Below are 23,624 nucleotides of genomic sequence, written 5' to 3'. Positions count from 1 at the left end.
TTTGAGACCAGGGCTCACCCAAGTAGGCTAGACTGCCTGGCCACAATCCTCCAGGGATCTACTTGCTGCTCCCAGCTGACAACCTGCCCTCCTCTGCGGGTTTGGGTCGCATCTGTTTGACCTTCCATCATTGCTAACAGCCCTTCAGTTCATCTCACAAGTGTCTTTTCAACCCAGAGAGAAGCCCTTAGCCTCCTTCCTGCCCTCTCCTCTCATTACCTTGACTGTCCCTGGATGCTCAGCCTCCTTCCTAGCTATGACCCTTGATCTGAGGATCCAGCACGCCCTCCCTTGATGGTCTCCAGTTCTGGGATGTCACCAGAATGGATAGACTGGCTTAAAAAGCAAAGCACCTTATGGGCAGAGCCTGGACAGATCATGTTCACAGCCTGTAGGGCCTTACTTTCCCAAGACTCCTGGGGATGGCTGCATATATCAATAATCTGTTAATGAACCCTGAGGCTCCCAAAGCCAGGGGCTGGCACCCAGGTACTAATGCCTGGCTCAAGTGAGCCCTGGAGATGAAAGAAACAAAAGAAGTGGGCAGGAAATGACCCTGGGGCTTCTGGGGGAGTGACCAGAGGAGAGCATGGCCTCACCCTTCTTTAGCAAGGTCCCCAGGACTCTAGAGATCTCCAAGAGGACAGCAGTGCCACTGCTGGGGTCCACTGCCCCGTGTACCCAGCTGTCCCGATGGTTTCCGTAGATCACGTATCGATCTGAAGGGAGGACCAGAGTCAGAGGGGCAGAGAAGGGACAGCAGAGGGCAGACAGGCCAAGGTGGGCTGTAACCAGGGCAGGACCCAGGAAGACTGGAGGAATGGCGGGACTTGGTACAAACAGGCTCACCAGGCTCCACAGCCCCCTGGATCATTCCCAGGACATTGGAGGAGGTTCTCAGTTCGAGCCTGTTGTGGACACTCACTTTCACCTCACTAGGGGTGGGAGAAGGGAGATGATTAGAATTTAAGCCCTCTCCAGTCCTCCTATCAGATTCAGAAGAAAGTGAGGCCCAGCGAGGGAAGGCGACGCCATCAGTCACTTGTCCAGCAGGACCAAGGAAGGCAGTAAGCAAGGTTTTGGGTTGGAAGCCCCCTTAGCTTGGGAAGAGGGGACACTTGGTGGCTAGGGATGCTCAGATGGGGAAGCTGACAATGGCCAGGAGTGCACTGCCCAGGTCCTGCGGCATGTTCAAAGGAAAGAGTAGCTCAAGTGGGAAGTGGGTGAAAGGGGCAGGGAGACTCCATGACACCTTGTGGGTCACTTCCTTTCAGTGAGCCTCCCCCAAAGGCCTAGCCTTTTTGGAAAGGGCTGGGAGACCACCTCAAAGAGGGAAGAAGGAATGTTGGGTAAGGGGGTATAAAGGGAAGAAGGGAATTGGTGGAAGGGAGGGAAGAGTGATGACATGCCTCACCTGCCAGCTGGGAAGCTTCCATTAGGCTCAAAGCCTGGTCCCAGCTTGTACTCACAGCCCAGTGCCCCCTGCCAGGAGTCAGGAGCTGAGGTTCCAGCAAGGTTACTGGGGAGGAGAGATTGTCTGTGTGTAAGTTTTGCATCTGCATGTGTCTAGGGTCAGGACAGATTGGGCACAGGCTCACCAGAGCAGATCTTTCGCATCTTCAAAGCCAATGGGCTGGGTGGGAATTGGGGGAAATCCGGAGATGTTGTGAAGATCCAGGCGGAAAGAAGAGGGGTGGGCTGGAAGGTAGGGAGTCAGAGGGTCCCCAAAATACTCATAGTAGGAGCCTCGCTCCACACCAGAAGGAGGCAGCCCCCAGGAGTTGGGGAAGGTTTCGTTAGGCAAACTCTTCCTGTCATTGATATCACCAGGGTCCGTGTACACCAGCACTCCCACAACTCCATGTTTGGCAGCATTGATGGCCTGCAGAAGGCAGAGCAAGCTATGTGTAAGTGACAGATGGGGACATGCCCTAGGCCTCTTCCTCTCTTCTCTACATGGAAATCAGAATTGCTGTCTTCCCATGAGCAAGATAATGTTGGCCCAAAACATTTATGGTAGAACTACTTGGGCCACTAGGCATCCTGTGGTGGAATACTATGCAGGTATATAAAAGAGTGAGATGGAAGTCATTTGTGGTGGCTAAAGCCTGCAATCCCAACGGCCAGGAAGCAGAAGCAGGAGGATTGTTGTGCAGTTGAGGCTAGCCAGGACTACAGAGGGAGACTTAGTCTCAAACAAACAAACAAAAAGAAGTACACCTTTCATAGCAGTCTCAACGTGCAAAATGAGAACAGCCCAGATGTCCATCAGCGGTTGAATGAATAAAAAAGAGGTGGTATTTATATTTGGAGACTGGGTTTTATGTAATCTAGCTGGCCACAAACTCTCTAAGTATCCAAGGATGACCTTGAACTTCTGATCCCCCTTCCTCGCCCTCCCCAGTGCTGAGATTTCAGGCATGTGCTAGAACATCCAGTTTTATGGGCTGCTGGGAATAGAATTTAGGAAGGGCCTTGTACATGCCAAGAAACCACTCTATCAACTGAGCACATCCCCAGTCCAACAATAGAATGCTAGTCTGCCTAGAGAAGGGATAAAGTCCCCAAACGACCTCAAGAAACCTTAAAATGTCAAGCTAGGTGAAGTAAAAAATACATATCGCTGGTACAGTTTTGCATACCTTGTATCCTAGTACTCAGAAGGCAGAGGCAGGCAGATCTCTGTGAATTAGGGGAGAGCCTGGTTTACACAGAAAGTTCCAGGATAGTCAGGGATAGAGAGAAAGACCCTTTTCAACAAACAGACAGACAAACAACAATAAAACCACACCAACAATAAAAAAGATGAATGTTGTAACTTGTAACTTCATTTCAAAGGGATCAGACACCTCTTCTTCTGACTACTAAAGGCACCCACGCGACATAAACATGCACAGACAGGCACACAGACAGACAGACAGACAGACAGACACAAAACACAAAACAAATGTCCAAAGTCCTTCATCATTTAAAAAAAATAAGGAAGTGGGCAGGGCTAGAGAGATAGCTCTGTGGCTAAGAACACTAGCTGCTCTTCCAGAGGACCTGGGTGCAGTTCCCAGCACCCACACAGCAGCTCATTAGTATTTCTAACTCCAGTTTCAGGGGATCTGACACTCTCTCTGATGCCCTTTCTGGCCTCTGTGGGGACTGCATTTACATACCAGCAAAACACTCTTATACATCAATTAAAATTACAAAAGAAATTGGAGTTGAGATTATCAGAGGCCTGTGGAACAATGGGAAGAGAAATTGTTAAATGGAATTTCAGTTTCAATTAAAAACAAAAAGATCTCTGGGCAGTTGTGGCACATTAATCCCAGCACTCAGGAGGCAGAGACTGGTGAATTTCTGAATCCGAGGCCAGCCTGGTCTACAGAGTGAGTTCCAGGACAACCAGGGCTACACAGAGAAACCTTGTTTTGGAAAACAAAACAAAATAAACAAACAAAAAATCAAGTGTGGGTAGCCCACAACTTTATTTTATTTTTTGGTTTTTGTGTTTTTTTGTTTTGTTTTTATGCTGGCTCTGGTGTAATTCACTGTAGCTGTCTTCAGATGCACCAGAAGAGGGCGTTAGATCTCATTATGGGTGGTTGTGAGCCACCATGTAATTGCTGGGATCTGAACTCAGGACCTTCAGAAGAGCAGTTAGTGCTCTTACCTGCTGAGCCATCTCACCAGCCCCAAGAATTATTTATTTTATGTATACGAGTACACTATAGCTGTCTCCAGACACACCAGAAGATGATGTCAGATCCCATTACAGGTGGTTCTGAGGCACCTTGTGGTTGCTGGATTTAAACTCAGGACCTCTGGAAGAGCAGTCAGTGCTCTAAACCTCTGAGCCATTTCTCCAGCCCTAAATAAATCTTAAAAACAAAACAAAACAAAACCAACAACAAAAAAACCCAACAAAACAAAACAACAACAACTAAAAACAAAAAATCCAAAAAATCTCCAATCGTGGTGGTGCATGCCTTTAATCCCAGTGCACTGGAGGTAGAGGCAGGCTCAGAGGATGTCTCTGAGTCTGGTCTACAGAGTGCCAGGACAGCCAGGGCTATTGAGAGTGACCCTGTCTTAAAAAAAAGAAAGAAAAGGCGGGAGGTGGGGGGAACAATCCAGAACTTAAGAGCTTCTGTTCTTGTCTCTCCTGTTGGCCCTTGTGGTACCAAACACCATGTGGTACCAGGTGTTCAGGTCACACTAACGCTCTGCCGCTTTCTACTCCCAACTGCTTCTTCTCTGTCCTCTTCCTCCTGTTGCCCTGTCCACTGCTGGCCCTTCGCCCAGATCCCTGCGTGGTGAATGCTACTCACCTTGGCCCCACGTCCCACACTCCCGTATCGAGTCAGGGCGATGGTGCCTTTAAGGTTGATGCCCTGATCCTCTAACTCCTTAAAGTCCTCTTCTGAACCTCGGTTGGCATAGACAAGGAGGCCCTGATACCGAAAGGAGAGAGATCTGTAGCCAGGTTTGTCCAAAGGCAGGTACAAAGGGGTACAAAGAATTTTGGTTCTGTCTCCCCACCTTACCCACGGCTGTATGTACCCGAAAGATGGTTACCCTCTTCTCTATCTCGTGTCCCACACGAGGCTTTGGGCAGGGACCACTATGACTGATAGAGGATAGGAATAACAACCCGGGCAAAACCAGTGGAGGGGCTTTGAGGCTCCACTTGAAGAACTTCTCAGATGCCTCTGCTTCAGGGTGAGGAGGGAGAGAACTGAGGAGAGCTAGAATATCAGTGTGTGTGGGGGGGCGGGCAGCTCACCTTTGGGGTCCCGGGGGGAGCGTAGGCAGCATAAGGTTGCAACACATTGGGCCCCGCCTGCTCCCCGGTCAGATTCTTCTCGAAGGGTTGGAAGGAGTGGAAGACCGTTCCGTTGGGGCCCACTAAGTGAGAAGGCAGAGTCAGCACTGCACCCGGCAGCTGCTCTCACCACCCCGACATTCCTGGACTTGACCTCACCGACTTCCACGCTGTTAGGCTGCTCTGCGCTGGGGAAGGAGAGCAGGACTGTGTACTCATAGGTCTTGGCTGAGTCCAGCCCAGTCACCGTATCCTTCCAGCGCCCCAGCAGCAGCTGCACCAGGGCCTCATCCCGAGGGCTGGTGGCCACGTGTGGTTCCTTGGAGAGTTCTCTGCAGGGTGGGCAGGACAGAGTGGAGTGTATCAGGGGAAGTCTCTGGCTAATGGGGGTTTGTTTGAGCAGACCTTCTACTTCTCACCGAAGGTTCTCTCGAATCCTGCTGGCATCTAGTTGTCCCATTACGGAATCAAGGATCGCCAGGTCCAGATCCTGGGAGGCTGGAGGGTCAGTTGCTTTGGGGATGGCAAAGTGCCCCAGGATGATCCCCAGCCCCAAGAGGGCAACAGCCCCGACGGCCACTCCTAGTATTTTCGCCCAGTGCATCCTGTGGAAACAGTCCTGCAATCTTGGCTGGGCTTTCTTATTTATGAGGTGCTGGTTGGTTAACCATTACTTATGAGTGGTGATGTTCTTTTGCCCCTATGGTGAAGAGCCAAGAGACATCCTGTAGGACCAGCAGGGAGTTGACACCTGGACCACATTTTGGCCTTCTCTGAAGGAACTAGGACAATGCAGGGACATGCTGCCAGCAAAGAGAATGGTCCATTCCAGGGTCTTCCTGCAAAACTGATACCATATCAGGCCTGGAAGTCAGGATCCTGAGTGCATACAGGCCCTGCAACTGCCCCACTGGAAGCACCCTTACCTGCTGTGTCCTCACTGGGGTTGCTCAGTCCCTGCCTCTGGTATCTTGCTGGCTTGAGCCAATTTTTTAGTTCAAATGATGTCATTTTGCTAGACATGCTTGCAATGTTAAAATTCACTTAGCTTCTCTGAGCCCATTTTCTTTGCTAGCAAGTTGTGGTGATAAAGACCTTCTTTACAAACCCATGCTGTTATCTTCAGGAAGCAAGATGGAGTTATAGAGATGTTTAGCTCAATGTCAGAGCATGGAAGGAGGGAAAGCCTGGCAGGATTTCTATTTCTATTCCTCAGACAGTTTGTGGGAAGAGATGGGACTCTTAAAGGGGGAGCCTGATGTACAAGCTAAATCAGGAAACTCACATTGCCCAGGCAAAGCAAGGTTCGCCATCCCCAGATGTGGAATTTACCCATCATCTTTTTTCTTTTTTCTTTTTCTTTTTCCTTTCTTTCTTTCTTTTTCTTTCTTTCTTTCTTTCTTTCTTTCTTTCTTTCTTTCTTTCTTTCTTTCTTTTTGGTTTTTCGAGACAGGGTTTCTCTGTGTTGCCCTGGCTGTCCTGGAACTCACTCTGTAGACCAGGCTGACCTCAAATTCAGAAATCTGCATGCCTCTGCCTCCCAGGTGCTGGGATTAAAGGCGTGTGCCACCACTGCCCCGGTTTTTATTTTTCTCAAAGATAAAATCTTATTCTGTAGACCAGGCTAGTAACAAACTCACAGACATCTGCCAGGCTCTCCCCTCTATGCTGGGATTAGAGGCTGTTCCACCATGCTCTGTCTTTATCCATCATCTGTCCCTTCCACCATCCCCTTCCTCCTCTTCCTCCTCCACCACCACCACTCTGCTGTTTATCCACTTTCCTCTCATGCAGTCACCTTCCCCTTCTGTTCTTCCACTTACCCACTTAATCCCCTGCCCCCGCCCCCCCATCTACCCACTTACACTCCCTCCTCTGCTCTTACCCTCACTCACACAGCCCTGGGCTGGCTCCACGGCAGGCCCTAGGGAAGCAAAGTCCAGAAGAGATATCCAGGCTTGATGATTATCAGGGCCCAGGAGATGACCTTGGGTCTTATCAGAAGATTGCCAATTTAGAGAGCACATACCTGCTTTAAAGAGAAACTAGGAGAGGGTTGCTAAGGTTAGCTGATAAATTGAGATAGAGGTTCTGTTGACACCCAGGGCATAGCCACACCCTGTCCTGAAAAGATTTAGTTCTTTGAACATTTGAAGGCATAGGCAGACATATACACAAGAGTGAGTGTGCAGATTTGCTTGAGTCTGGCTTGTACCTCAGAGAATGGTGAACCACATCTATATGTGCAACACTGGAGAAATCAACTCAAGCCAGGCATGGTGGTACAATCACAAATCCTAAGAGGTGGAAGCAGGAGGATTGGAAGTTCAAGACCAGCCTAGGAAACAGTAGGTTGAGGCCAGCCCCATGAGACCCTGCCTAAAATGAGAAGTGTTGGGAAGAAGGCTCAGTCACTGAAGTGCTTCTGTGCAAGCATGAGGACCCGAGTCCCATCCCCAGCTCTTTTGTACAAGCCCAGGCATGGTAGCTTCTGTCTATAACCCCTACCCCAGGGCTAGGGAAGCGAAGAGGGAATCCTCAGGGTCTGCTGGCCAGCCAGTATCGACAAATCAGGGGGCTCCAGGTTCCATGAAAGACCCTATCTCAAAAAATAAGATGGAGGGACTGAAGGAATGACTCAGGTTGCCAAGGACCCAGGTTCAGTTCCTAGAACCAAAATGGTTGCTCTCAACACCGGCCATCAGGCTTGGTAAAAAATGTCATCATTACCTGAGCGATGTTGCCAGCTCCCTCTCCTCCCTTAAGCCCACAGCCTTCTTCCTGCCCAGCCCTCAGCTGACCACGCTTCTCAGGTCACTGCTCCTAGCCCTGGCTCATCCTTGTCCTGCCCTCTTGGTATCACTGCAGAGCAAGCAGTTCATGTCCCCATCTGAGGTCAGCTTCCACCCTGAGACCTAGAGCACAGTCCTCTAATAACTCAAGGGTGTGAGTCAGTAGGTCCTATCCCCTCCTACTCCTGTGCACAAGTACTCACACATATATGTGCATGTGTGACACATGTGCACGTGATATGCAGACACACATATACATCCCCCCCCCACACACACAAACTTGTTTTTCCTGGGCCTCCCAAGTCAAGCAGAGGGCAGTTAAGCATAATTCACTAGGATACATCATACTGAATCCTTTGACCCAGGTGGAGCCTCTTAGGTATGCAGTGTCATCAACTGTGCTACAGATGAAATCTGTCCAGCCATGGTCCCATAGCTGCAGAAGCCTCAGCTGTGGTTAAAACAGAGAGCAGGGATGAGGTTGCGGGGCCCATGCTCACTCAGCAGATGTCTGGCATCTCCTGGCTCTGCACTTCCCAGGAGATGGCACCAGATGGGACATAGGAAGGTTTGTCACTCAGCCCAGTGTCTTAAGGACAGAGGGGTCTAGAGGATTGTACATGGTGCTTTAGCACACACAAACCTTCTTTTGACTACCAAATCTGGGGCAGCATGTGTGAACTGAGAGGCCTTGTAAAACCGTCACAGCTTCCCCATGGGACTTGGGTTTGAATGAGACTATTAGGCTGGTACTGCCAGGCAGTGTCAACAGGAGTGGCCATAGGGACTGAGTTTAGAACATTACAAGCTGACACCCAGGAACTGCAGGACCAGGAGGATTGGGGACACCTATTCGCCTGTGCCTGAGAGCTATCTGGGGACTTTCTAACTCACTTGATTCCTAGCAGCTCAGCAGCCTTGGTAGTGCCCAAGAGCCCATGTTACTGGGTTCCCAGGCCTGAGGCCTTTCAGAGGAAACAGGGCAGTCAGGTTACAATGATGTCTGCTCCTGAGGGAAGACCTGAAAGCGAGGCATTCCTTCCCTGGAACCCCTAGACCTTTCCAGAGTTTTCCTTAGTCTATATTCACTCTGCTTTGAACTAGAGAAAGCAGGGTACAGACTACTTCAGTCTAGTCTGTTTCTGAGTCCCATCTTGTCTCTTACTAGGCAAGGACAATAACTTCTATTTGCATAACGAGGCGTTTGATTGTGAGTTTCTGGAGTTGGAGTTCCCATTGGAGTTCCCATCCAATGGGAAACTGAGATATTCAAATAACAACAATTATAAAAATGGGTCATGGTCAGAAAGAGGCTTGCTTACACAAAAGTGGAGTGGAACAATCAGTAGTTGCTGACCGTGAAATCCTCAGAAGAGGATGTGTTGTGGACTCCTCCTAAGCTAACAAGAGCTTGAAAATCACCATGGGAGACAAACAGTATTTCTTTTACATCAGAAATTGGTTGCAAGCCGGGCAGTGGTGGCGCACGCCTTTAGTCCTAGCACTTGGGAGGTAGAGGCAGAGGCAGGCGGATTTCTGAGTTTGAGGTCAGCCTAGTCTGCAGAGTGAGTTCCAGGACAGCCAGGGCTATACAGAGAAACCCTGTCTCCAAAAAAACAAAACAAAACAAAAAAAGAAATTGATTGTAGGCCAAAGAGATGGTTCAACTTGCCATACAGGCCTCGGGACCTAAGTTTGCTCCCTGGAGCCCATGTAAAAGTGAACAGAGAGCACTCCATACAGAGCTGTCCTCTGACCGCCACAAGCATTGTGGCATATGTGTCTCCCCCTTAATTTAAAAAATTTTCTTCCTTATTTTTTAAAGAATTATTTATTTTACTCATATGAATACACTGTCGCTGTCTTCAGACATACCAGAAGAGAATATTGGATCTGAAAGGCAAAGGCTGGAGAATCTTAGAATTTAAAATGAGGGCATTTAATATGTATGGTGTATAACCTTTACCTAAAAGGACATGGAGGGCCACTGTAGCCAGCCAGAAATATAAAATAGCCAGTTCCAGGAACCCAGAGCCTCAGGGCTCTGGTTCCCGATACCTGCCCCTCCTGAATGATCCACAATGAGGGCGGAACTAAGAATGAAGGTCTAGTGGTTTATGAGACTCTCCACCCTGTCAACCAGTAGATGAAGATTACATTCCTAGAATGAATGTGTTCCCCTCCCTAACTGAATACCTTGGGTCAGGTCCCTCTGAAATTTTCCACTGTTTTTATGTTCTGTTTCCTTGGTGACTCTCTCTCCGCCCCCAGCTTCCCTTAAATGCCCTACACTTCTTGTGTTCCGGGTCGAACTCCTCTGACTGGCAAGGTCATGAGATCGACCCCGGTACCGGTATCCCCAATAAACCTCATGTGATTGCAGCAAGTTCGGTCTCTCGTGAGTCATTGGGTGGTCATGTCATCATCCCGAGAGACTTGAGTAAGGATCTCCCTAGCTCTGGGGGTCTTTCAGATCCCATTACAGATAGTTGTGAGCTACTATATGGTTGCTGGGAATTGAATCCAGGACCTCTGGAAAATCTCTTCCTTATTAATATCAAGCAATCTGAGGGTCCAAAAGACCTATGAGCACTTTATTTTTGGCCAGAACCCTAAGTCTTTAGTCTCCAGTCCTATTGGAGTATACTTTGAGCCGATCTAAATTGAATAATGTAGACATAAAGGAGGTGGGAATAGGTTTAATACCGTAATTGGGGAAAATTTTTATACATTGGAAAATGTTTTATATACAATAAATAATAGCCTCTAATAAATGTGAGAGGAGGTCGTTAGTCTAGTAAGTAGGTTCATATTTAACTGTTGGCCAAAAAAATCCCTGGTCAATTTCATTACTGTATGACTCCCTTAGGGAAAATGATAAGACTGCTTATGGTACCTCTGGGCCACTGGTCAAGGGCTGGAAGGAAGTGGGTCACAGGGGAACCTGGAAACCCCCTCCAACCATCAGATGAGGATGAGGCCTCTGAAGAGGTAGACTTCATAATTAAAGGTGTGAGTTCTGCTCAGCCTAAGCTGAGACAGTGTCAAATGTGCCCACTCAAGTGTTCCCTCAGCTACTGTGCTTGGAACAATCCCCAGGGTACTTCAAAGTTAATCAGAAGCAAGAGGAGCTGCTTGGGTCTGATTCACAACACTATGGGTGGCTGGAGTCAAGCCTGGTTGGAGGAGGAGCTACAAGCAGGGAACTCCTTCCTGATGGTAGTGCAGGTCCAAGAACAGGCACAGAGGTGGCCTGACTCCCAATCTCATTCTTTCTAGGGTTTCCGGTCCTCAGTAAACTTCCTTAGAGGATTAGAGAGGAATCTCAACTCAGGCCCCATAAAATGAAGAGATTTCCTAAAATGGATTAGGATGCAATTGACAGGCTTCCCTCCCCTCCTTACAACCCCGCTGTTCTTTGTTCCTCCCTCCCTGTCCCCACTCTCCCCGCCCCCTTTCGCTATGATTCTCTCTTCTCTCTCCCAGGCTAGTTTCCCTCTCTCACAGATAGCCCTGACCATGCCCTGTCTATTTCTTTCTCTCTTGGACTCTTCCGAATGCCTCTGGCGGTTCTCTCTCTCACCTCTACAATAAAAGCGCTCGCTCTCGCTCTCTCTTTTGGTTTTTCGAGACAGGGTATAGCTGGGATTAAAGGTGAGAGCCACCACAGCCCCGGCTTTTTTGGTTGTTTGTTTTTGTTTTTTTGAGACAGGGTTTCTCTGTATAGCCTTGGCTGTCCTGGAACTCACTCTGTAGACAGGCTGGCCTCAAACTCAGAAATCCACCTGCCTCTGCTTCCCAAGTGCTGGGATTAAAGGCATGTGCCACCACTGCCCGGCAACTGTAGCTATCTTGGCTACTCTGTGGGTTCTTCTTTCTCCCATTCTTCTTCATCTCTTTTCTTATAGCCTTTCAACCCCTAACACTAGAGAGGAGAGAGGAAAGGATAGAGGTGAAGAGAGACATTCCTGAGTAAAGTCAGCAATTAGCCCACTTCAAGTTCCCTGGGGCAAGTATGATATTCACTGTTCAGACATTCAATTTCTTCTTTTTGTTTCTTCAATGCTCATGATTACTTAACAAATCCAAACCAACAACCAACCAACCAACAACCCACACTCCCTCTCAGTGGCTCTATCTGCAGCTGGCAAACTCATGCTCCTGCTATAGCATAAGGCAAGTCATAGCTGCTGTGGACAGTGAAGCAGTCACATAGCCCACACCTTGGGTTAAAATGAAAACATATTCTTATATTTTTCTGTTTTTTTAAAGAAACTCAATCTGCTGGGCAGTGGTGGCGCACGCACGCCTTTAATCCCAGCACTTGGGAGGCAGAGGCAGGTAGATTTCTGAGTTCGAGGCCAGCCTGGTCTACAGAGTGAGTTCCAGGACAGCCAGGGTTATACAGAGAAACCCTGTCTTAAAGAAAGAAAGAAAGAAAGAGAGAGAGAGAGAGAGAGAGAGAGAGAGAGAGAGAGAGAGAGAGAGAGAGAGAGAGAAAGAAACCCAATCCAAAAATTCTCACTACAGGTATCTGCCATTTTTACACTTCGTAGGCCAGGCAGGTTAGCTGGCCTGAGAACTTCCAGATTCCTCTGTCTCTGCCTCCCATCTCTCCTTGGGAATGCTGGCACAATGGCCGCTCGTGTTATGTATCCCACTGTTATGTGGATTTTGGAGACTCCCGCTCAGGGCCTTCAGCTTGAGCCACAAGAGCTTCACTACTTGACTCACCTCTCAGGCTTTAGAAAGCCAGATTTCCCTTCACACACACACTGTATGTCTCTCACTTTAGGAATTGTGTGTGGGAGCCTGGTAAGGCTCCCCAAGCTGGGCATCCATTGAAAGGCAAAGCCATTCGCAGCCCAAATCTAAATGCATCTCTAAGCCCTTGGGAATTCCTACCATCTTCCTGCTCCCCACCCTATGACCTACAAAAAAGGTTCTCCTAAACTTTTTAGTCTGTACTCTGAACTTACAGACTTCATCCTCAAGGATGAGAATACAATCCCTTTCCGTCCCACCCCAGAACTTATCATAGATCCCTGGCTGAGTCTGAGGGCAGCCCTATAGGGTTTAGGAAGGTCCAGAGACCTAGCTCTCCTCAGATCAGCTGGATGTCCACCTCACCCAAGGCCCATGGATGCTTGGTTCTGCAACTCAGCAACTTTATTGCTGGGGCTTAAAGAGGGGCTGACTGGTGGAACACTCCTGTAGAGTCTTCTGGGAATAAGGTGGCTGCTGGCAAAGGTATGGGAGTGTCAAAGGAGCAGCACGGGCTAGAAGCCTTCTCCAGTTGCTCAAGCAAGAGGTTGGACTTCTTCCTGGATAGCTCCTGCTTCCTCCTGGGTGTCCTCTGCTTCTTGCTGGCTGACTCCTGCTTCCCTTGGAATGTCTTCTGCTTCCTCCTGCAGGCTCTCTGCTTTGTCTTGGGAGTTTTCATCTGTTTCCTGGGTGACTCTAGATTCCTCTGGAGTGATCAAAATGTCCTCCAGGTCCTCATACAACAAGGTAGGCTAGGACAAAGGGTTACAGGACCTGAAGTGGGTGGCTAACCAGCAGGACTAAGTTCAGCCTCAGGAGCAAAGGGGCAAGGCTGGGGGTGGGGAGGAGCCAAGGCAAAGAATGGCTCTTGGGTTGAGGGTCTCACCAAGTTTTCAAGCTTCTCTTCAAGGGCCATGTTTGCTCTCTGGCTATCGTACAATGATTCCTCAAGCCTAGGATAAAGAAGCTCTCTGAGCCCCAGGCTCTTCCCCAGTCACCCCTACAATACACACACTTCCTGCATTAGCTCTGTGGCTGGTGCCTCCGTAGGCATCCCCCTACATCACCACTGCAGAGGTCTTCCCAATATAACCTGCATTAACAGCCCAGAAAAACCAACCTGCTCTCTCTCTTTTTTTCTTTTTTGTTGTTTCTGAGATGATGTTTCATCATATAGCCCTGGCTGGCCTGGAACTCACTATGTAGACAAGACTGGCCTCATATACACAGAACTGCCTGCCTCGGCCTCCTGGTGCTGGGATTTAAAGTGTGGGCTACAAGGGCCAGCATTTTCTTTAAGATTAACTTATCTCAGCTGAGCAGTGGTGGTGCATACCTTTAATCCCAACAGAGGCAAGTGAATATCTGTAAATTCCAGGGTAGCCTGGTCTACAGAGTGAGTTCCAGGACAGGCAGGGACTACACAGAGAAACTCTGTCTTAAAAAGCAAACAAACAAAGATTTACTTAGTTTATATTATGAGTGTTTCTTCTGTTCCTATTGTCAGGTACCCTCAGAAGCCAGAAGAGGGAGTCAAGATTTCCTGGAATTAGAGTTGTAGATAGTTGTGAATCTCTCTGTGGATGCTGGGATCTGAACCTGGATCCTCCATAAGAGCAGCCAGTGCTCTAAACTGCTGAGCCTTATCTCCAGCTCCTTCTCTTTGTTCTTATTATATTTTCAAAGAATGTATGCATGATTAGTGTGTATTGGTGCTCTATTTGCATGTATGTTGACATGACAGAAGAGGGCATCAGATTCCATTACAGATGGTTATGAGCTACCATCTGGTTGCTGGAAATGAACTCAGGACCATTGGGAGACCAACTAGTGCTCTTAAATTCTGAGTCATCTCTCCAGCCGCCCCCCCCCCCTTTTTTTGATTTTCGAGACAGGGTTTCTCTGTATAGCTCTGGCTCTCCTGGAACTCAGTAGACCAGGCTGGCCTCGTGCCACGGACTGGGATTTCTTACGGGGTCCCTTGTTCCGCGGGACTGGCCAGGTGTGCACGGGATTTGGCTTTGACAAACAGACTAGACACGAGTGGTGTAAGGTCTGAGTGTATTTTTCAAATATGGAGTCAGGTTTATATAGTCGATACAGAAGGTTTTGAAAGAGTCAGGTGGTACAACGGTAAAGATACATCAAAACAAGGTGCAGGTACATCGCCCTTGTTAGGAACACAATGAGTCAGCAGAAAAGTAAATACATGTTAATTTAACAGGAACTAAGCAGGGATTACAATCTGAAAGAAAGCTAGCTCTGACTAAGGTGACCTTGGCTTAGAAGCCAGGTGCAGATAGTTCCTATTCAGTTTGTTGTTTTGGTTACAGACTGGGTGGGCCTAAGTAAGTTCCTCAACTATGTAGTTTTTCTGGGCTAGCGGAGGTTAGCCCCAGGGAACACTTGTTAAGCTAGTTCCTAGGAGTGATTCAGCTGCAAATCTAATATGGCCTGCCTTAGGTTGACTAAGAATGAGGATTTCACCGGATCTTGTCCTGGGATAGTTCTCATTCTGTAAGCTTTAATGCCCTACCCACAATGCTGGAGGCAATTAGTTTGAATGGTTTAAGATTCCAAGTCAGGGTTTGACTAGGACTTGGAACATTGATGAAGGTCAGAAAGCAATGTCCGAATTTTCTCCTGCTAGCTGTAAAGAAATGATATCTTGGTGAGTTCCTAGCACACAAGTACGAGGACATATCTGGGCTACCTCTGAGTTTGGGGTGCCAGGCGACAATTCGGAGGCAGGAGACTGACTTTCCTTGAAGTTTACGCCTCAAATACTGCCGTCACGTGGCAGCCTCGAACTCAGAAATCCACCTGCCTCTGCCTCCCAAGTGCTGGAATTAAAGGCATGTGCCACCACTGCCCGGCTTTCTCCAGCCCTTTTATTACATTGTAAGTAATTAATAAAATAATTTTGAGGCAGAATCCCATGTTGCCCAGGCTAGCCTCAAGCTTAGTATATAGACCAGGATGACCTTGAACTTTTTTTTTTCAAGATAGGGTTTCTCTGTGTAGCCCTGGCTGTCCTGTAACTCACTCTATAGACCAGGCTGGGCTTGAACTCAAGAGATCCACTTTCCTCTGCCTCTCAAGTGATGGGATTAAAGGCACGTGCCACCACTGCCCAGCTGACATTGAACTATTGATTCTTCGACTTCCACCTCCCACTGTTAACTTTCACACACAGCTGTCTTACCTAGTTTATACAATACCGAGACTTGGACCATAGCTTCCTGAAAGGCAAGTGGTCAACCAACTGAGCTACATGCTCAACCCTTATTCATTTATTCATAACAATATGAATTTAGCCCAGGCTGGCCTAAAATTCTCAAAGAGAGGATGATGTTGAACCCCTGATCTTTCTGCTTCCATCTCCAAATGCTGGGATTTGCAGCCACTCACCCATCCCCAACTCTTCTTAAGCAGACTGCTTATCACCTGGGTGGCAGTCTCCATGGAGCAGGGCAAAAGGCTGGCCATTTCTTTGAGCTCCATAAGGCTCAAAGGTTCAGGACTCTGAAAGTTTCCAGTCTGAATCAACCCTGCTTGAGAGCTCAGAACCAGAAGTGTATGAGTGGAAGCAGGCCTTGCTCAGATCCAGGGTCAAAGGCATGGAGCACTGAAGACATCGCTTCCGTCCCTGGACCTCTGTTGCCAGGAGGAATAGAGTAGACCCCCAGTTCCATTGGCTGACATCACAGAACAGAGCCCCTCTACAACCAGCCACCCATCTAGTTCTTTGACAGTTAAAGGTAAGAATGCTCAATACACTAGACTCCTGCCACTCAGCTATGGCTATGGTCACTAGCAGGTGGGACAGATCCTGATCCTGTAGGATACTTGTGCTTGAGAGTCGAAGGCCCTGACAGAATAAAGACAACAGAAAAGACAGGCAGGGAATTCAGGGCAAGTGGAGACCCAACGCCACAGCAGCAGCCCAAGACCTCAGCTAAGAACTAGATCTGGCTTCACTAACCTGTCCTGCAAACTTTGCCCCATGGTCTGGTCCCTGAAACTCACCTCCTGCAGTCCCTCTGCAAAAGCTGTATTTCTTCTGAGGTCCGCCTAGGGCCCCAGTCATCTTGATCCATGAACTGATTTTCATATAACTCGGTGTCCCTGGGGAGGTAAGAGTTGGACCTCAGGGTCTGGAGGCCAGCTGTGTGTTCCCAGCCTGAGACCCAGCCCCATCAGTCACGTATGAACTTTCCTGCAGTTCAGCCCTAAGCTTAATCCTAACACAGGTTAGAATGGTCTTAGATGGAGGTTGCCTTTCAAGTCCCTCAGTAATACCCACTCAGTCACAAACACACTATTCGGGCAGTCTTACGTTGTCTCATCTTTGGGCTCAGGAGTATTCAGAAGTGTGAACAGGAATGTGACAGTGGGTTCCGGCTGCATGTCCAATGCTGGCTCTGGAGATGGCTTTGCAGAGAAGGTGCCTTGGTGACTGAAACTGCATGAGGCTTCCAACCCAAGAGCCTAGCCCTCCTTCCCCCCTCTTGCTCTGTCCACCTCTCTTCTCTACAGGGATTTGATCTCTGTACCCCTCAGCTTCTGGGAAGGAAGCAGTGGAAAGGACAGAGTGATGAGATCTGTTTCCCAGAGGAGACCCTCCAGCTGCTGAGGACCCATGATGCTCCACAACGAGGAGTCTGAGGATGAGGAATACAAGTCTTGGCCCAGGCTAAGGAAGAATTTCTGCAGCCTGCCTATCTCCCTTGTTTTCTGGGTCTGAATTCCCTTCTTAGGAGCCTCCAGGGCTTTGCTGTCACCTCCACAACAGGATCCCTGGCGTCCTTAGGTTCTTCTGGCTGTGGTTCAGCAGGCTGCATGGCTGTTTTCAAGACCTGCTTGGAGTGGGCACTCTGTCTGCCTGCAGAAGACTGAGGGAGACACAGACCTGGTTGGTGATCCGCTTCCCCCATCCCATTTGCTTGCCTTTTCTAACAAGCTTGGTTTTCTTGAGATAGTAATTCATCTCAGTAGGTCTAGAGCCTATTACCAGCAATATTCAGCAAGCCAGACCAAAGCCCAGCCCAAATGGTAAAGCCCTCAGCAAGTATACTTTGGGATGCCCAGTGCTGATGGTAAATATTGTCACCTTGACAATCTACAATCACCTAGGAGACAAACTTCCTGGCCTGTCTGTGAAGAAGTTCCTAGAGTGGTTAGCTGAGGAGGAAGACCCCTCTTGGAGGACATTCTCTCTGCTCCATGGGCAAGTCTTACACAGAATGAAAAGCACAAAGAGGACCGAGCACGGGCACTCATCTCTCCTTGCATCTCAAATGCTATGCAACCAGATTCCTCAATGCCTGCTGCCTTGCTCCCTGAGTGATGGAGTATACCCTCAGACTGTGAGACAAGACAAATGCATCCTTACTGAGCTATTTTGTCATAAGAAAAAAAGGAATCAACACACCCAATTTCCAGTGTTTAAAAAACAAAAAACCTTTATTACCACTGTGAGCGAGTGCAAGTGCATGTGTATGTGATCTGTGTATGGAGATCAGAAGACAATTTGCAGGAATCTGTTCTTTTCTTCCACTATTGACTTCAAGGAACAAACTTGGAATTGTTGAAGGCTTGTTTGGTTGAGGTTCTTACACCTTGAGTCATCTCCAGAGTATAAATTCAATAACATCCCAAAAGTGAATATTTTAGGCATAGCTGTAGTCTTAGTACTTAGAAGTGGAGGCAGGAGAATAAAGAATTGAAGGCCACCTTTCAGGTAAATAACAGCGCAAAGGCCAGCCTAGGTTACATGAAACCCTATCTGGAAAAACAGACAACAAAATACTAAACAAAGCGCTGTAATGGAAGGGCTTAAGCGCCATCTTTGCCCTGCTTCTCAGTGCACACCTCCTCCTCTCTCCTAGCCCTTGTGGGTTTGTTGGATGGTTGGTTTTTTGGTTTTGCTTTTTTGAAGGAAGTTACCCGGCAGAATTCTTCTCACCTGAAGCTTTGGTAAAAATCACCAGATAGCTGGGCAGTGGTGGCCCACGCCTTTAATCCCAGCCCTTGGGAGGCAGAGGCAGGCAGATTTCTGAGTTCAAGGCCAGCCTGGTCTACAGAGTGAGTTCCAGGACAGCCAGGGGTATACAGAGAAACCCTGTCTCAAAAAAAGCAAAAAAGAAAAAGAAAAACAGGAAGGAAGGAAGGAAAGAAAGGGAGGGAGGGAGGGAGAGAGGGAGGAAGAAAGGCAGGCAGGCAGGCAGGCAGGCAGGCAGGCAGGCAGGCAGGCAGGCAGGCAGGCAGCGCATTTCAATTTCAGATATTGAATCATTTCATGTAAGTGGTATTGGAGACAAAACCTAAAGACCCATGTGTGTTAGGCAGGCACTCTACCTCTGAGCTCCAGCCCCAAAAGGATTTCCTAGCACATAAACACATCCCAAACAGGCAGCAGTGCAGGGGGTGCACTTAACACTACAAAGGTCTTTGTCCTTGTCTTTGAGAAAGTCTGGTGTGGCCCAGGCTGATTTCAAACTCATCACACAGTGGAGCACGCTTAGAGCTCCCGTTCCCTCCACAGGGGCTGCAGATGTGAACCACCACAGCTGGCTGACACATTGTTTTTCAAGCCCACATCATTTTCTCACTCAGATCAGGGATTCTTTTTAATATAATTGCAAACTTGTTCCCAGTGCTCTGTGCTTATCCATCAATGTTCCACTCTGCCAACTTCTGTACACTCTTCTGGGCTGAGCAAACACTCCTCCCTGAAGGATGGTGGTGGGCTTACTCTGAGGGTGTCTGCTACTCAGGGTAACACAGGTGTCTCATCTATTGGGATGGAAATAAAGCATCTCAAGTCACAAGTCTGAAGCTACCTGTTACCCCTGTTCTCCTTTCTTTCTTTCTGTTTAAAAAAAGATTTTATGGGCTGGCGAGATGGCTCAGCGGGTAAGAGCACCGACTGCTCTACAGAAGGTCCTGAGTTCAAATCCCAGCAACCACATGGTGACTCACAACCACCCGTAATGAGATCTGATATGCTCTTCTGGTGTGTCTGAAGACAGCTACAGTGTACTTAATAATAAATAAAATAAATTAAAAAAAAATAAAATAAAAAAAGATTTTATTTAATGTATGTGAGCTGTCTTCAGAAACATTAGAAGAGGACATCAGATCCCATTACAGATGGTTGTGAGCCACCATGTGGTTACTGGGAATTGAACTTGAGACCTCTAGAACAATAATCAATTCTCTTAACCGATGAGCCATCTCGCCAGCCTTTTTTTTTTTTTTTTAAAAGATTTACTTATTTTATGTATAAGTCTCCCTTCTTTCAGTACTGTCAAAATGGTACCCGTGAATGGGCTGGCTGATCTCTCAAGAGCATCAACACTATTAAAGAGGGGCCATGCCAGATCCTTACAAGACCAAGCTCCAATCAGTGTTCAGCTGTTGTTTTGTTTTTCCAAGAATTTTTCTGTGTAGCCTTGAACTCAGAAATCTGTCTGCCTCTACCTCTCTAGTGCTGGGATTAAAGGCATGCGCTTACCACAGCCTGGGTGTTTTGTTTTATAAGACATAGCTACATAGCTCTGCCTGACCTGGAACTATGAAGATCAGGCTGTCCTGGGACCCAGAGGTCCACTTGCCTCTGCTTCCCTAGTGCTGGGATTAAGGGTGTGCGCCATCACATCTGGCCAGTGTCGTTGTTTTAAATTATGATAATGCAGATGTACTTTAAGCATGCAACATGACGGTGGGGCAAAGGAGAGATGACTCAGTGAATAAAGTGCTTACTATGCAAGCATGAGGATCTGAATTCAGATCCCCAGTGCAAACACAGAAGTCAGATGTGGTAGCATGTATCTGTAACCCTAGAGCCAGGGAAGGGGTGAGAGCCAGTCTAGCTGAGACTAGCACTCTAGGTTCAGTAAAAGCTCTAGAGAAAACATAACGGCCTAGGTTTCACCAGAGGATGAGCTAGACACATGTACACAACAGACCTAGGAATCCCATATCTTTGGTCAGTTTCTCAGGGGGGGCCACAGCCTAGCTGCTGGGTAACATCCAGGAGGAGCTATTATACCTAGGCCACAGGCTCCACCATGAGATGGAGCCTGAGTAAAAGGGAAACAGGCTAGCTGTAGCTGATTCCATATACCTCCCCTGGGAACGAGTGCTCAGCAGCCTTACGCAGATCCGAGTTCTTCCCTCCCGAGACAGGAGGGCTTGGGCCTTCATTCCAGGAAGCCCTAGCTTGGAGGAAGAAAGTGAGAGCAGAGTCACTAGAAGGAAGCCAGGCCAGCAGCTTGTACAGGTGATACAGCCCAAATATGGCGTCTAGGGCTTCACAGCAGTGGCTGTCTTCAACCAAATAATAACAGTCTACATACAGGAAGAAACTTCTAAAAAGTTTATTTGAAATTAAGCTACCTTTCCCTTAGGCTGCATATTAGTTCCTCAAAGGCAGATAGGTCTGTAGTGATGGTAGCAATTTAGCATGATTCAGCTCAAGCTCCACAGGAATAGGCTCCACAAATCCTGCAGGAGTGTTCCACTAAAACCATCCTGGTATAACAACTGCTTACTTGAGTTCTCATTCCCCACAGCTTCTATTCCCATGAATTTGTAAATGTTGGAAGTCCAATGGCCTTTAAACCATAGCTTTTACCATGATCGAGAGGAGGTGGTAGGCAAGAAGGAACCCCAGAAACCACGATACATCCATTTTTGTTCCTAGCAACCCCTAGGAATGGTCTCATGTGATGGCAATAGTTTTAAGCTCACAGCAAAAGCTGTCATCAGTGCTCCAGCTATCTAGCAGGTAAGAGATGAGGTGACATGATGTCCAGAGATGAGGCCATGCAGCTTATATTTAAAGAAACAGATGTGGGCGAGGAAAGAGGTCAAGGCAGAGACTATAAACCTTACACTGGTGCATCTGAGGCCCAAACTATCAAGTGCACCCACTTTGCTGTAAGCAGCAGTACCCCATTTACCAATGTCAACAAACAGAGCACAGACACAGACCAGTTCCTACATAAGCCACTGTGTTAAAAACACATTATGCCTCCCCCCTTCTTTTATATCCTGGACTCCACAGACTCAATGTCCAGGTCAATGTCGTCAAGCACTTAACTGTCTCCCTGGCCTTTGAGTTCTCTCAACTCTATAGAACCAAAGCAGAACACAAAAGCTCTTTACTGGTTGGTGGCTGGATGCACCAGCAAAGACAGCCCATGTCTAAACCCGTTCATGACAGTTCCAGCTCAAAGTAGAAGTGGCTTCTCATCCCAACACTGTAGAGGTAGAAAGTCCAGGGTAAATAGACACAGTATAACAAGGGGCCAGCAACACCTTTCTGGTAACAAGACTAGTGAAGAAGATCCCATATATCCTGCTCTACTCAAAGGGCAATATGTACAGAAAGAGGGGAGGGCCAGCCAGGCACCCCTTCAGTGACTGGCAGCCCAGCTCATCTCATTCAATCAGAAGATCAAACTGCTCAGCAGCTTCAAACTCAGCGTTCATGGCCACAGCCCACTCATCCAGCTCTGATTTCTGGTGGAAAGAAATGAGGGCACATGAGTGGGAAGAACAGCTATGCTGGCCAGAGGGCACTACCCATACCCTCAGGCATTGTCTTCCCTCAAGAGCCAAAGAAGTCTAGCCCTGCACACCCCCGCTTGCTCACTCACCGAGATCTCAGGAAACTTCTTCTTTCGTTTCTCTTTCACAACTGGGGGAGAGATTCCAGGGAGTGTTCTATCCGGAACCAAATGCTTTGCAGGTACCTTTGGGGTCTTGATTAACTTTGAACATACGACAGGTGAGACTCCAGGCAAGTTGTCAGGTCCCTCAAAGCCAAAGAAGGATTGGCGGCCAGGGGTGGAGGTTGAGGCACAACCAAGATTCTGTAGCCGACTATATGACCGCCTGACTTTCTGAGACATTTCCAGGTCTCTGGTGTCCAGCTCCGTTTCTCCAGAGATAGACTCAATACTCTGAGTGTAATGCACGGGGGTGCTGGAGGGAGTACCAGGGACACTACAAGTCTTGAAGAGGTCCTCTTTAGTGGGAACCTTGAGCGGAGGGTTGTTTTCTTTTTCCACAATAAAAGAGATCTGTATCAGGACAGAAGTCTAGTCAGCTAGGGGATTCAGGGTGGAAAGACTGCCTACGACACACAGGATTTCTACGTACTTCATGTTGTACGCCTGGAGTGCAGGACCTTGTCCAAGCTCAGCAAACACTGTGCTGGGAAGCTCTATCCCCAGCCCATGATAGATTTCAAGCAACAAACACAGCCACTGAACACATGCCTACAATGCACAAGCCCCGGGTTCCATGCCCATCTGTTAGGGAGACAGAGAGAATCATATTGTCCCTGAGGAGTTGTACTTGTGTTGTTGCTGCACCAAGTGTACCTGGTGTATAGCTACCACTTGTTAGCTGACCTGAAGCCTCAGCAGATCTAAACTGGCTTGTTGGCCTGCTAATTATTTTGCCTGCATCCAGGCTCATCCTTATGGGTCATCTGCTACATAACTGCTAAAGATTTTTCAAAACTGTTCATTTGGCCAAGTACCTATTGGTAACCTGTCCTATACTAGGGACTGTTTAGGGTACTGTGAATACATCAAGGAAAACAAAAAGCCACTGGCACTTCAGTGCTCTCATTGTAGCTTAAGAATGCAATGAGGGGACTGGAGAGATGGCTCAGCGGTTAATAGCACTGACTGCTCTTCCAGAGGTCCTGAGTTCAATTCCTAGCAACCACATGGTGGCTCACAACCATCTGATGCCCTCTTCTGGTATGTCTGAAAATAGCTACAGTGTATTTATATAAATAAATAAATCTTTTAAAAAAATATTGGGCCGGGCAGTGGTGGCACACGCCTTTAATCCCAGCACTTGGGAGGTAGAGGCAGGCGGATTTCTGAGTTCGAGGCCAGCCTGGTCTACCGAGTGAGTTCCAGGACAGCCAGGGCTATACAGAGAAACCCTGTCAAAAAAAAAAAAAAAAAGGGAGTCGGTGAGATGGCTTAGTGGGTAAGAGCACTGACTGCTCTTCTGAAGGTCCTGAGTTCAAATCCCAGCAACCACATGGTAGTTTACAACCACCTGTAGTGAGACCTGATGCCCTTTTCTGGTGTGTCTAAGACAGCTACAATATACTTAGTTATAATAATAAATCTTAAAAAACAAACAAACAGCCGGGCTGTGGTGGCACACGCCTTTAATCCCAGCACTTGGGAGGCAGAGGCAGGTGGATTTCTGAG

At 48.0% G+C, this 23,624-nt stretch overlaps 2 protein-coding genes across 2 annotated transcripts in view; both read right to left on the bottom strand.

Annotated features, from left to right (window-relative positions):
• Naaladl1 (N-acetylated alpha-linked acidic dipeptidase like 1) overlaps positions 1–5,894 on the bottom strand; it is an 11,781-nt gene extending 5,887 nt beyond the window's left edge. Inside the window, exons 1-8 of the mRNA XM_031389406.1 lie at positions 5,236–5,894; positions 4,976–5,148; positions 4,778–4,899; positions 4,323–4,445; positions 1,599–1,882; positions 1,415–1,519; positions 850–935; positions 600–719 (exon numbers count right to left, since the gene is read on the bottom strand). Of these exons, the coding sequence (XP_031245266.1) occupies positions 600–719; positions 850–935; positions 1,415–1,519; positions 1,599–1,882; positions 4,323–4,445; positions 4,778–4,899; positions 4,976–5,148; positions 5,236–5,420 (1,198 nt within the window). The 5' untranslated portion in view covers positions 5,421–5,894. The remainder of the gene's footprint in view (positions 1–599; positions 720–849; positions 936–1,414; positions 1,520–1,598; positions 1,883–4,322; positions 4,446–4,777; positions 4,900–4,975; positions 5,149–5,235) is intronic.
• A 6,861-nt stretch (positions 5,895–12,755) lies between these two features.
• Cdca5 (cell division cycle associated 5) overlaps positions 12,756–23,624 on the bottom strand; it is a 16,032-nt gene continuing 5,163 nt past the window's right edge. Inside the window, 7 exon segments of the mRNA XM_031389396.1 lie at positions 12,756–13,010; positions 13,013–13,124; positions 13,259–13,325; positions 16,402–16,500; positions 16,712–16,806; positions 17,157–17,267; positions 22,041–22,466. Coding sequence (XP_031245256.1) covers positions 12,778–13,010; positions 13,013–13,124; positions 13,259–13,325; positions 16,402–16,500; positions 16,712–16,806; positions 17,157–17,267; positions 22,041–22,466 — 1,143 coding nt within the window. The 3' untranslated portion in view covers positions 12,756–12,777.

This window comes from Mastomys coucha, unplaced genomic scaffold (assembly GCF_008632895.1).
Source record: "Mastomys coucha isolate ucsf_1 unplaced genomic scaffold, UCSF_Mcou_1 pScaffold21, whole genome shotgun sequence".
Classification (NCBI taxonomy): domain Eukaryota; kingdom Metazoa; phylum Chordata; class Mammalia; order Rodentia; family Muridae; genus Mastomys; species Mastomys coucha.
Note: the sequence above shows the minus strand (reverse complement) of the source record. Positions and strands in the feature narration are given on the sequence as shown.